The sequence below is a fragment of the Asparagus officinalis genome, chromosome 1 (assembly GCF_001876935.1).
Source record: "Asparagus officinalis chromosome 1, Aspof.V1, whole genome shotgun sequence".
In the NCBI taxonomy this organism is placed as follows: Eukaryota; Viridiplantae; Streptophyta; class Magnoliopsida; order Asparagales; family Asparagaceae; genus Asparagus; species Asparagus officinalis.
In genome coordinates, this window is record NC_033794.1 from 95,911,250 (window position 1) to 95,925,358 (window position 14,109).

The 14,109-nt window shown below is 36.6% G+C and overlaps 2 protein-coding genes across 4 annotated transcripts in view; both read left to right on the top strand.

Moving 5' to 3' along the window:
* Positions 1,722–11,199, top strand: LOC109828579. Of its 3 annotated transcripts, XM_020395545.1 has the most exons (7): positions 1,724–1,895; positions 1,980–2,183; positions 8,034–8,119; positions 8,854–9,000; positions 9,833–9,956; positions 10,314–10,600; positions 10,956–11,199. In XM_020395545.1, the coding sequence occupies exons 2-7, from the start codon at positions 1,994–1,996 to the stop codon at positions 11,046–11,048; spliced, it is 927 nt and encodes a 308-aa protein (XP_020251134.1). In that variant the 5' UTR covers positions 1,724–1,895; positions 1,980–1,993; the 3' UTR covers positions 11,049–11,199. The 3 variants fall into 3 exon arrangements, with proteins under 3 accessions (XP_020251140.1, XP_020251134.1, XP_020251132.1); XM_020395551.1 differs by having other exon boundaries at positions 1,722–2,183; positions 10,401–10,600; XM_020395543.1 differs by having other exon boundaries at positions 1,724–2,183.
* Positions 11,880–14,109, top strand: part of LOC109828593 (serine-threonine kinase receptor-associated protein-like) — a 6,668-nt gene continuing 4,438 nt past the window's right edge. Inside the window, exons 1-2 of the mRNA XM_020395556.1 lie at positions 11,880–12,326; positions 12,423–12,558. Coding sequence (XP_020251145.1) covers positions 12,209–12,326; positions 12,423–12,558 — 254 coding nt within the window. The 5' untranslated portion in view covers positions 11,880–12,208. The remainder of the gene's footprint in view (positions 12,327–12,422; positions 12,559–14,109) is intronic.

Sequence of the window (14,109 nt, forward strand, 5' to 3'; positions counted from 1 at the left end):
TAACTAGGCCTCAGGCTCAGGTATTCCTTCAAAGTTCGTATTGCATATATTTTTGTGTTTGCGATGATATATATAATAAAATATATATAATTTTTTTTATAAATATGACTACAAAGTTAATATAGTTTAGAAATAAAAAAAAGTCAAAAAAACTCATGGGTCGATCTAGAACCCATGGGCTATTGCTGGACCGCCGACCCGTTCTTAGGCGGTCGTGGGCCACTAGCTCCAAGTCTAAACTAGGAAATCAGAAAAGCAGACCCAGCCCACTCTGATCCGATCGAGCCCAGGTTAGACCCGGCTCCGCCGTGAACTCGACGGGTCGGATCACGGGCCTAAACTGGCTTGATCCATGCCCACCCCCTATTTGAGGGCTTTTTTCTCTCTCAACAAAGTTCTAGTTATTGCAACGAGTGTTGCTACAGTGACCGTACAGGTGAGGTGTCAACCTCACCTGTCCCACTATCTGTCCCTTTTTTGGGTCATTTTAGCATTTTTCTATTGCAATTTACAAGCAAGGAGCAGATGTGAGAATTTTAAAGTCCAAAGAGATTTTGTGATACATCCCAAAGTTCAGATAGTTATATGAGACGATAAAAAGATCGGGGGTTTATGTGCAAGAACCCAATGTGTTTTTTAGTGAAATTAACTCTAGAAGTAAATAAAAAAATGAAAATACCTGCGACAAAGAGGTTCCCACACCGTTACACCCAAAAAGAAATCTGGGCCCACACGTAGATAGCTCCGTTTCTGTAAGGGCCTGTTTGTTTTACTAAAAAAAGAGGGAAATCAAAGAAATGGAAAACTATTAAAATGAAGAATTAAATCAAAGAAATGGAAAACTATTAAAATGAAGAATTGGTTTGGGAGTGTTTGGTTGGCTAAAAAAAAGAAGGAAATCAAAAAAATGGAGATGAAATGATGTTAGTTGTCATATTATTATTGGATGATGTGAGTGATTTTTTAAGAAAACTACTTTTGATGTTGTTTGGTTGGCGAAAAAAATAAGGAAATGAATTATAAGAAACATATTTCCTGTAGTTTGTTGTTTTCTTTTGGTTTGGTTCATTCTTAAAAATAAAAAATGAAATGAGATGAGATGAGTTGTCATTGTATTATTGGGTGATGTGATCCAAGATTAAGAAAAGTGTTTTCACAACTTTTTGGGATGAAAACAAAGAAATAAAATGTTAATGAGATGAGGTGAATTGTTATAATATTTTATTGGATGATGTGAGTGATTTGAAATGATGAAAAAAGATGAGTTGAGTGATGTTTGGATGAAAATAATATTTTATTAGATGTGATGGATGAGTTGTTAGATGAAAATAATATTTTATTAGATGTGATGGATGAGTGATTAGATGAAAATAATATTTTATTAGATGATGTGGATGTGTTGTTGGATGAAAATAATATTTTATTAGATGTTGTGGGTGAGTTTTAAGGATGAAAATGGAGAAAATAATACTTTTTGAGATTTTCACCTTTTCCATTTTCATTTCTTGGTTTTTCTTGGTTTTTAGAAAATAACCAAACAGGCCCTAAATCACCAAAAAATTGATCACATGACGTGATATGGTCCCAAAAAGCCTTCCCCTTTTTAAGCTATAAATCCTCTTGTGGGTCCACTGCACATCATCTCAATTATAACCGCGGGACCCAAGCTCTCCCACCTCGAACTTTACGCTGGGCCCAGCTCAAGCTTACGCTCCCGGTGCACGTTAGAACGGGCGGGCGTTCGCATGGACTCGGAGCCATTTCCTCCCATTCTCTGTCGTCTCTTTTGAAACCACCAAAAAATTGTTATCTCTCTCCTCGTCCTTTTCTCAATCCACGACGCGTGCTCTCCAAGCTATTGAATTTATCTTTTCGAATTCCGCCATCGATCTCAAGTTTATCTCTTTGGGCACAACAAGGTTTTTCTTAGAGACTTTGGGGGAATTTGCGGGTGATTTGAATTTTTTGTGGATTTCTAGGGTTTAGGGCTCGGATGAGTAGCGAATCGGATATGGATCGCGATGCGGGGGGATTGGAGCGGTTGAATGATTTGGACCCGCTCCGCGAGAAGGAGAAGCTGCTTGATTCGGCGGAGGGGAGCACAAGCGAGATAAAAGATGAGGAGATCGAGGCTGGCTCTGCTGCTTGCTGCAGGATTTGCCTCGAATACGATGGCGAGCCAGGTGAATTTTTGTTTTTTGATTGAAAATGTTCGATTTTTCATCAATTTTTGCGGTTTTAATGAATGAAACTCTGATTATGATTAGAATTGTTGACATATGTTACCTTATATTTGGATGTAGATAGAGTAGAGGTGATTTGAATATGGAACAGTTGCAAAAATGGGAATTTTTTTATGGGTTGGATATTTGGTCTTCATTAAATAACACTTTCATAATGCGTGCATGATAGTTACTAGTTGTTACATGTGCAATACACATGATTAAGTGTTACAACGTAGTTGCATGCATATTGATGTAATATTAATGTGGTAGGTACCGATAATTGCATGGATGCGAGAAAGATATGAATAATAGTCGTTTCCAAGGGAGATAGTTTAGGAATGAGTGACGCACGTCACATTTTGACAACAAATGTTAGTTGTTCTTGTCTGTATTTGTCTCCTGGGTTTCTCATTTAGCTGAGTCTTCCCGAACCAGATTTTGGCAGCGAATTTACTTTGTTCAACGTCAAGAATCTGGTTATCTTATCTTGTTGTCAAAAATATTTGCGGTGGAAGTTGCAATTGTGCTTCTAGGTGATCTTATTTGTGTTTTGATGAAGAACGGTTATTATGTCATATCCCGCCTTGTCCTTTGTGGAGTTCCCTTATTCCATGAAAATCCAGAGGATACCGATCTAGTCGTGAGCTTAGATTGGGTTCTATTTTGCCTTCTGCATTTTTTATGAAGTTTGCTTGACAAAGCATTTTTTATGAAGTTTGCTTGACAAAGCATTTTTTGATATATTAGTTTCAAACTGATTGAACCATTCGAGAGACTTTGTAACCTTGACTTGTTTGCTTGTTGGATAAGGTTTCATTTTGTTTATAATTTATTAAATTGTACCTATTGTCTAGAGCACAATCTTTTGGATTACATTCTATCTGAATGACACTATAACACCACTGAGGCTATCAGAATTCAGTAGTCATCAATTTTGTACCAAAAAGTAACTTATAGCCTCAGAAGGTTCTTCAGATTAAAAATCGAGGTCTTGGTTTCTTCCTTTTTCCTTGTATCTAAAGTACTAGGAATCTTGTGGACTATATTCCTTAAATTTGACAGAAAAAAGCATTCCGTAGTCTTTTAAATCGTTTAAAATGGAATCAATAACTAGAATATTAGGAGGGGGATCTATACAATCATGTGTTTATAGTCACTGTACATTGTGATGTGTAAAAGGATTTATTATAATATTATTAAATGCATGGTGGTGAAACCAGGATTTGTGGAAAGTAGTGTCACCATATAATTAATAATTAAAAAATTACAATTGTTCATGATGAGTTTTCATATTTTGAAAAAAAAAATCACATCATTAATAACAATATTAAATACATCTTTCTCAAAATATGTAAATAGATAATAATCTATGTTACCTGGGTACTTCCACTTTGGAGCCGTACCCGTTCTTATACCAAATTCATTGGACACTTCTTGCGTATATGCATACATTTAGTTGGGCACGCCTTAAATTATGCAATACATGTTACTTTTAATTTAAAATACTTGTCATGCACTTTTTGGACGTATATCATACACTTCACATCCACTTATTGAAACTCGTTGAATATAGACCAGGTTCCGAATTATTATCTTGGAGGGTCATTTGGATTTCTACTTCAAAAACTAGTAAGTTTCCAATTTATAATCCGCGTAATAAAAGAAACATAAAAATGTTGTAGGAATTTTAGTTCTCATCATTGTTCTCATAAAAATTATCAATTCCAATATATAATATACGTATATAGATGTTTATATAGCTGTGTCCCCATACTCTACCTTTCACAAATTTGCCATGTCCCATACCCGTATCCCTACCCGTACCCATGCAACATAGATAATAATTGAGCCAATCATTTCTTTTAGTAGTAAAACTACCAATTATAGCGCCATTAGTTACACTAATAATCATCCATTGCAAGGGCGGATCCAAATCTTTAGCTAGATTGTGCACTAAAGAGCCAGTGTAATGTGTTATATGCATATTAGAATCAAGTGAGATATTTACATAGACGCCATAAGTTATGATGTACTAAAGTTGGAGGGTGAGAAGTTCTGGGTGCAAAATCCAAACAAAATATTGATTTGGGTGTATATCAAATCATATGAGCAATAAGAGGTTAAAAGGACAAAATTTCAACATTCAGCCAGTGCTTATCTGAAGCTAGTGTGGCTATTCCTCGGAGGAAGTGGTGTCACGTGACACCACTTCCTCTATGGTGGATCCACTACTGTAAATGCCTACTTGAATAAATAATTATTGTCCTAGTACATGTATCTACAAATAACTTGTCTCACTGTCATCTATTGGCAGAAATCATTGAGCTCCCCAACTAAAGCGGTTTGCCTGAAGTATAGCTAGATGATGTCTAAGGTCATTCATTGTATACTTATGACTTCGACAACAAAGTTACTAGTAGCACTAGCTTATTTGACCTGGTTTTTGCGAACACGTATTTTGACCATGAAAAGACTATAGTGGAACAAAGGTTTCGTGGTCTTTATCCTCGTTTGTTAAGATTTTAACCACTGTTTTAAAAAACCTCTACCTAGTCCGCTTAGACGTACGCCTAGACCTAGGCGGTACCTAGGCCGCCTAACTAGCGCCTAGCGCCTAGGCGGTATTTAGGCTGCCCATCTAGATTTTACGAGCGTTTAGGGGAGCATTGTCTGCTTACGTGGATTGCACCCTGTAGGCCGTGATTGTGATTTTATGTGTCGTAGCCTACACGTCCTCCAAACTCCATTAACCTCTAAATATGAACACTTTCACTACCTCCTCCAACCTTCAGCAAAACCTCATCGACCAACACTTAAATGAAGAAAGAAAAAAAAACGTTCAGAAACCGCTTAGGTGCCCGCCTAGGTGACTAAGCGCTGAGCGCCAAGTCCGACGCCTAGAAGCGCCCAACGTTTAATGTAACATTGATTTTAACAGTGTATAAGGTTTAACAAGATGATTGATTAATTTAGGTCATAAAGAGGAATAAGAGAGCTGGGTTTAGATGGAACTATTTCTTTCTTCCTCTTCTCTTTCATTCAAAATTTTTTGAAGTATGGGGAAGAAGAGTGCTGAGTTGGTTGATGATGATTCACGGAGAAATCTTTTCACGCTGAAAAAAGATATGGAAACATCTAGGATCAAATTTTTATCAAATATTATAATTGATTCCTGGGTTAATTGCGGATACACCCCTTGTAGTATGGTAATCTTAAACTTACGAGCCCTCTAGTTTTGTTTTGGCAGATACATCGTCTCAGCTAATTTTTTAACTCTTACCCGCAGAGAGGAAGAAAACCGGGTTTTGACTAATAGGCCCAAGAATCCAAAAAGAAAAAGTATCACTCAAGGGGTCTATCTGCAAAAATAAAACTATAGGGGTTGTAACTTCAGAACAATGATACTACAAGGGGGTCTATCTGTAGTTATCCCTTGACTCTAATTTATGTTGGCATACATATGGGAAGATAATATAGAAGTAACAATGATAACATATCACCAATGTGACAGCTAGAGAGGGAATGAACTACGTGTGTATTTATGTTGCATGTATTATTCTCTGAGACCCTATTTAGCAATTGGCTAGTAAACGAGAAAGTGAAAATTTGACTAAAACACAACATGGTCATTTTCCGCTATTTTTTCATCGGCAATACGACAAAAACTCTGTCGCTTTCCATGCCATGTAGGATTTCAGAAGTACAACAAGGTGTATTTGGTATTGCCTGTAGGCTATGTTTTACTGCTTTGAAGTAAATAAGTGCTGAAAAGAAAAGAGAATTAGAAGTAAAAAAATGATGTCTAAAGAAGCTAAATTTGGCTTCTCATAAAAAGCCCGCCCATGTGCACACTTTTTTCTCCTATGTTTTAAATGATATCTCAGAAAGTTTCAGCTTTTACTAAAATTTTGAATTAGCTCTCTATTTTTCTCAATACCCTTGTGTAAATTTGTCGATTTACATGAATTCTTATCCAAATTCCGTCTAATAATTCTATTTTCGATATTGATATTTCTCGATAGCACTTATGACTCTAAAGGTAGCTAACGTCTTGTTTCTAAAATTTATCACCTAAAAATGATTTTGGATTAATCCATTTCTAAAAGGGCCTATCTGTAAGTGAAATATACACCAAACACACCCTAAGCCATTTTGCTTTCATCCAAAGAAGTGGAAAATGAAGATAAAGTGGGGGAGAGAGATACTCATTATTATTTTTTTCAATCGTTTCTTCATCTTTCCTATTCTTATTCTAATTGTAACTCAATTTTGTATTCCTAAATTTTCTTCAGAATAGACAACTTTTTACCTATTAGAAAGTAGAAACGCACAACACTATCAATCCCCTAATTAGTTTAGCACCTTTTCTCCTTGCCCATTGACTTTATATGTTATAGGTTGAGATTCTATTTCAGCTGAGGCTATTATGAAAAGATAGGAAATCTAAATTAATATTTAAGAGCCCTATGTTGCCGCATCAAAAATAAAAATATAATCTGTTGTGAATAAAATAGTCATTTTTAATTGCATCATCCCTATTTATTTAATGCTTCCTTAGTGACACATGCCATATGAAGAAGACAAAAGGCAGTATATACAGGTGATAGTTACCTTCGTGGCTCTTTGCACATGAGTGTGAAGCAAATAAGATATGTCAATTATAACCCATTCAGTTCCTTGGGGAGCAACACTGACATAGCTTGTCTTTTAAGAATGTCAATTATAGCCCATTCAATTCCTTGAGGAGCAACACTGACATAGCTTGTCTTTTAAGTAGAGATCTCGTAGAAAATCATTTTGGTCTACGAATGGCCCCTATCATTTAAGGTACAAAAAATGTACCTATTGAATAAAGGTGAAAACTTGTTTGGGTGACTGAAGCTAGTACTTGTCGTTTTGTTGCTCCTACTTTAGCATGGTGCACGAATGGTTCTAGCAAGTTCTTGTTTGTAAGGTTCTTCATCAGCTAGCTACTCATAACATAATTCAAGATCTTTAAAAACTGCATATCACCTCATCCTTGGTGTTCAACCCCTGTTGCAAATAAGATCTGTCAATTATAACCCAACAGGTCCTTGGGAGCAACACTGACATAGCTTAGAGATATTGTAGAAAATCATTGCGGTCTATGAATGGACCCTATCATTTGAGGTACAAAAAATGTACCTATTTAATGATGATGAAAACTTGCTCGACTAACTGGGGCTATTACTTGTCGTTTTGTTGCTCCTATTTCAGCATGGTGCACAGATGGTTCTAGCAAATAATATATGTATGGTTCGTCATCAGCTAGCTACTCATAAGTCATAGTTCAAGATCTTTAATAACAGCATATCACTTCATCGGCTCATCCCTGTTGTTCAACCCCTGCTGTTAAAGAATTTGTTTGAAGGATTTTTACTCAATCATTTATTTAATTTTGTAGAAAACATCCTTGTCTGATAGTACAGTATTCAATAGTTATTACCAGTTCATGTTCTTATGGCTTTGTTCTTATTTAAGATGAACTAATCAGGTACATAAATGGGCAATCAATAGTTATTTATGACATGTAAGCATGTCGAATGTTCCACCGTTAACTGTAACATGACTTACCTAGATTTTTAAAAAGTCTTTAAAAGGAGATGCCAATCTACACTTTTTGCTCTTAAACATAATGAAGTTTATCATTTACTCAAGTATCTAATTTCTGAGCGATTACAGTCGCTCTACAAATTAGCTATTTAACCTGTAAAGTAACATATTAGTGCTAGTGACCATAATGAATTCACATTTGTATTTATTATAGTCTCATCTGATTTGTTGTAGGTGATGAGTTAATATCTCCATGCATGTGCAAGGGAACACAACAGTTTGTTCATCGTTCATGTCTTGATCATTGGCGTTCAGTGAAGGCAAGTACATGTATATCCATATCCTAATACATGTAAGAATGATTAAATATCATAATTATGCTTGTTTAGACAACTGTAACCCTAGTAAATATCTGGATGAAAAGTTCAAGGAACTAATTGCTTTTCACGGGAAAGAGCAGAAAACCCTTTTATAAAACTTGCCATTTTTGGACCAAGGTTTTCGAACAACATCCTGCAGGACCTACACTAAGAAGATTCAGGCGGACAATGCATGCTAAATTTCCACAATGTATTTTGGCAGGATAGTCCGTGTCTTTTTCCATTAGGTTCTGATTGAAATGCTTATCATGTACATGAGCAAAATAATTTATGCTTAAGCTCAAGTTATCCCCTAATTCTTTGTCTAAGGTGCAAAAGGTTCAGAACAGAGAAAAGGAATAATATGGAGGAACTTGAATATGTTAATTATCCAGCATGTATTTCCAGATCCAAATGGAGAAAGAAAACTTTTTTGTGGTAAAAGAAAAACTCGTAGAAATTATTCTCTTCATATTATTGAACGATGCATTCCCTTACCTGTCTAAAATGAAATTAAGACGAGTGACTTTTCACTATTTGCACTTGGTTCTGACTTGTGATGTGCAACAAATTACTATACAGTAAGCTCATATTATTACCCTGTTGGGTAAGTATTAGAACTTTAAGTTTGCATGGTATGTTGGAAAATCTTGGAATGTATTTAATGTCTTGTAGCTTTTTATTATTTCTTACAGGAAGGATTTGCTTTTTCTCATTGTACTACATGTAAAGCGCAGTTCCATCTTCGAGTGGAACAAATAGTGGATCAGTCATGGCGGCAAATGAAGTTTCGTATTTTTGTAGCCAGAGATGTCCTCCTTGTGTTTCTGGCAGTGCAGACAGTAAGCAAGTCTGAATTCCTGTGTGCTTACTTTTTCGCTTTGATACTAGCTTAGACGTGCTTACCTATTTTGGTTCTTTCTATTAAAGGTGGTTTGTGATGTTCTGACTGGCTTATACTAAGTACACGGTAATAATGGTTAATTTTCTGCCGATACTTTGGAAATAAAGCATGATTTTTGGCATCTTTGAGAGTGAATTGGCAAGACATGAATAAATATTAATGTTCAAGAACTTTTGTATTCAGCACGTTACTGGTTTCATAGGTCAAAAAAGTGCAGTTTCAACGTTGAGCCTATTTGTTTAGGGCCCTTGATGACTTCAAAGTTGCATGAACCATGAAGTTTACTTGCCTCTGATTGAAAAGCATCGAGGATGTTTTTTTTCACTGATGTATCACTCTTTCATACCTTGGTTAGAAGGACATTAAAATTCTGATTATTGTAATGCATTAACCAACAGTACGTTGTTAACTATTGCGTCCTTCGATCCATATTAGATAGTTACTCCACTATTAAGATTCTTGCACCCATAGAACTCAACTGAAATCTGAAGATATGGTAACGACGTGAGACAGTTTATCCTTTGAAGTTGATTTCCAAAGAATATTTATCCTTTTTTGATTAATTTTGATGTCAAACTTTGAAGTTGATTTCCAAAGAACTAGTTAAATTTGGATATGATTGCTGTATCCATTAAAGCTATTACTTCTCAAAAGCATCCATTATTGTAATATTTTTATAGGAAAAGTGTGTGCATAAATCATGATAACCGCTCCATGCAGGCCTATAGATGATCACAAATTACCTTTTCTCTGCTTCTTTTGATTTGCAGGCAATTGCTACTATTGGTACTTTTGCATATTTCTTGGATAAAAATGGGAGTTTCAGAAATTCTTTCAGTGATGGTTGGGACCGCATATTGTCAAAGCATCCCATACCCTTCTACTATTGCTTAGGTAACTTTTATTTCTATGAAATCAATAGCATGTTCTTACTCCTAGGTTGTAAATCTGTTGGAACTGATCATATAATCAAATGAATTGCTCTAGGCCTACAGATAGTGTCTTGGCTTACCTCCTTGAGAAATTTTGATAATATACCTTGCCGTCAAATTGCAGGATAAAGTTGTGGCTGCATTATAACTTATCTTCTCTCAAAGTGATAGTAATAGCAGCATGCTTTGATGTTCATGTTTTACTAGCTATCTTTTCTCACAGTTTATGTTCTCTTTTAATGCATGTATCATGAAATACGTTGCAAATGCCATTTCCTCGCTTCCTTACAACCATCATAACAATGAAAATTATTTTCAGGCGTCTTGATATTCTTCGTGCTATTGGGCTTCTTTGGCTTGATATTGCATTGCTCTTCCCTCAATAACAATGATCCATGCATGGCAGGGTGCCGCAACTGCTGCTATGGATGGGGCATCCTGGACTGTTTCCCTGCTTCCATGGAAGCTTGCTTTGCCTTGGTAGTTATCTTTGTTGTTGTTTTTGCCATTCTAGGCATTGCATATGGTTTTCTTGCAGCTACTATGGCCGTCCAGAGGATATGGCAGAGACATTACCACATCCTTACAAAGAGGGAGCTCACTAAGGTAAGAAGCTCATATTTGAGGGACCTAACCTCTATTTAATTTTTTTTTTTAAAAAGGAAGAAGAGATAGAAAGAAGACCTATAGAGGGCTCTCTATCGAAGATCATATTGGGAGAGATAGGGGATCAAGACGCCTAGAACAAAACTTGATGTGCACACCACTATCAGCGATGAGTGCAATACGCACTGATGGATAGTAGTGATGTGTGAATCATAATTAGTGCTAGACCAGATGTCCCTATCTCTCTATATGATTTTCTACACAGGGCCCTAGTTTTTTTTTTTGCCCCGCAAACTCATGCCATATTACATGATTATGGTATTAAAAACTTTGAATCATGTACCATGTGATGTAGGAATATGTAGTAGAGGACCTACGTGGATGTTACACACCTCCAAAGCTGGACCAAGAGCATGAAGAGCGCCTGAGATTGCTCAAGCTTCTTTGATGGCGACCGAACAATATTTTCCTTTTGTAGAGTGTTGGAGTATTTGTTGATTGTAATCTGGTACATATCTGAACCTGAGATATTGAAATAGATAAATCGATGTAACAGCTTGGTTGCTTGGCATTTTAATTGTCGATTGTTTGTGATGGAAGTGGCTGTTTGTTTTGTACAGTCTTATTCATCGTTCATGCATCTGCTCACGCCATGGTTCGAGGCAACTAGCAAGGCAATAATCCCCCACATATATACATAGTTTGAAATCCACTCAAAAGAGCATTTATTTTAACAAAAAAAAAAAAAAAAATTAATGCCCTTTAGTTGTCTGGAGTACTCCGACGGAAGGAGGATGAGTAAAAATAAATTGTGATGGCTGATGGAATTTTGCAACTAAGTTGGCGACGGGTGGTGCTGTTGCTCGATATCACACAGGTTGCGTACTTAGAGAGGGGAGTTTTTTAATAATTCCCTATTTTCTATCAAATTTTTTTTTTTGTTTTGCATAATATACCCCTTTCTCCTTTTTTTTTTCTTCTCACGTCTCTCTCAAACTTTGACCGCCATTGGACCATCACCGGCTTGCCAGCCATCGACAGGCTCCCTCTCAAGATGAACGTTGACTGTCTCCGTCATCGTTAATCCAACTCGAGTTAGGCTTCAACATAAAAAAACATTTACATGAATATATTTTAACTAAAAAGAGTTTGGAAGACTTTTCTGAAAATAACTTATTTTAAATTATCTAATATTTCGAAGAGCCATCGCTTCATTGATTAACAATTTCTCGAGCGAGCCTATGCTGTGGGCTGTGCTGTGATGGTCTGACTGACTGGGCCTGTCTTCTGACTATCGGCTTTCCATCCAAGTGTCCACGTGGCAACTGTCTCCACAAATAAGTAGCCCTCGCTCCTCGTCGTTCTCCAACTCCAGCCCCTTCAGGCTTCTAAATCTCAATTTTCTCTTCTTTTCCCCTTTTTAATTGGGGGCATTTTAGAGTGTATTACATAACTAAAAATTACAAAATTTCCACAATTTCTTCTCCAAATTTACGTTTCGATTTGTTGAATTTGGGGCCTGCGTTAGGTTATTAGCGTCCGTTCTCTTGTTTTTTTAATTGCGAGAGATCCAATTAGGGCTAGGGTTAGGGTTTTCTAAAAGGGGAAATGGAGAAGAAGAAGGTGGCGGTTCCTTTAGTCTGCCATGGCCATTCTCGACCCGTGGTGGATTTGTTCTATAGTCCGGTTACTCCCGATGGTTTCTTTCTCATCAGCGCCAGCAAAGGTGAAGTCTTTGGTTTTGAACCGATCCCTTATGATTTTTGGTGGAATTGCTGATTTTTTTCTTTTGACTATGGTTTGTATTGGTTGATGTTTTCAGATTCGAGTCCCATGCTGAGAAATGGGGAGACTGGGGATTGGATTGGAACGTTTGAAGGGCATAAAGGTGCAGTCTGGAGTTGCTGTTTGGATACCAATGCCCTGAGAGCTGCTACGGGCTCGGCCGATTTTTCAGCGTATGTTACTTTTTTTTTTGTCTAGCTGTTGTTAAAACTTTCGTTTGTCGGTATACTCATGCATATGATGAAATGAGTAGATAATCACATAGACGAGTTTGTATTTCTAATTCATCTTCGGACTATATTTGGTTCGTCAAATTTAAGTCTTATAACTAATTTGATCGTCAATTAGCACCCCTCAACTACTGTCTTGGCTGCATTTATCAGAACCTGCTAGCTTTGGTTGCATATGATCAACAATACAAGAGTGGCAATATTTACTACATGTACGCGCATATAGGGGGAGATCCGCCCTTGGCAAAAGTGGTGTCGCGTGACACCACTTTTCCACCCCCCCCAACCCAAAAACAAAGCCCACGGAGGGTCCCCCTTCACTTATTCACTCATCATCTGTAACAAAAAAGTTGGACCCTCAAATGTAATCCTTAGAAATCAAGTATCACAACGTTGAGTGATAGATTTACCAAAGGGATCCTTCACTGAAAAAACCCAGACCCAACTCCTATGGCCGGCAATATGATCTATCCTTGGTGTATTTTCTTTTGAAGATTGCATTGATTTTACTTGTGGCTACCACAACAGTGGAAAAAGCTCTTTCTGTAATAAAGTTGAGAAAGGTCAAGTTGCGGAATAAAATGTGTAGTGATCACTTCAATAATTGCTTAGACGCATATTAAGAAAATTGCATTTGATAGTATTATTAACGATACATGCCTTTTTCAAAATATGGAAACTTGTATGGGACAATTGTAAACTTTTTAATTATTAATGATGCAGTGACCACTTTCTAGAAATCCTGGATCCACCAAGGTATGCATATAGCATGTATTTAGCTGAAACTTGGTGAATATCTCTGTCACTGTTATATGTATCACCAAGCGGCAACTGTGTTAGTATGGACAAAAACATATGCTGAAACTGTATCGAGAAGAAAACTCAGAATTTGCATTGTCTTGGTGTCTCTACATTTTCAAAAGAATGGATGGTTATCGGTAAAGATCTAGATTACTTGGGTACTTCTATTATGGAGCCGTATCTGTACCTATACCCAACACGTGTCGTACTCGTACCCGATACTTCTTGGCACTACTATATGCATATATTTATTGAGAATCATACTCAATTATGCAATTCATGTTTAATTTAAAACATTATCATACACTTCTTGGATATATATTCTACTCTCCACATCCATTTTGTACCTTGTTGGATAATGGTTGAGTTCGTTTTAGCCTTAAGAGCTACGATTTAAAAGGTGGTTTACATATATGGCTCAGAACTATGGTTATATGCCATGAATTTCAGTCGTGTCCTCGTACCCTTTCACAAATTTGATGAGTCCTGTACTCGTGCCACTTAGATAATGGAACAGTATAGTAGTAGAGTAATGAAGAAGTTGAAGGGAAAAGGTCGTTTGTTCGAATTTCCATCATCTGTTGGGATTTTGAACTAGAAAATACCCTGTTTGTGTTGCATATGAGCCTTTACAAGATGAGTTTATCCCAAATAAATTCTGAGATGTCTTTCTCTTAGGAGTTGATGATGTTG

Coding starts and splice junctions, on each gene's coding strand:
- LOC109828579 (XM_020395543.1), top strand. CDS start 1,994: ATGAGTAGCGAATCGGATATGGATCGCGATGCGGGGGGATTGGAGCGG. Junction 2,184..8,033: donor CGAATACGATGGCGAGCCAG/GTGAATTTTTGT, acceptor GATTTGTTGTAG/GTGATGAGTTAATATCTCCA. Junction 9,001..9,832: donor TGTTTCTGGCAGTGCAGACA/GTAAGCAAGTCT, acceptor TTTGATTTGCAG/GCAATTGCTACTATTGGTAC.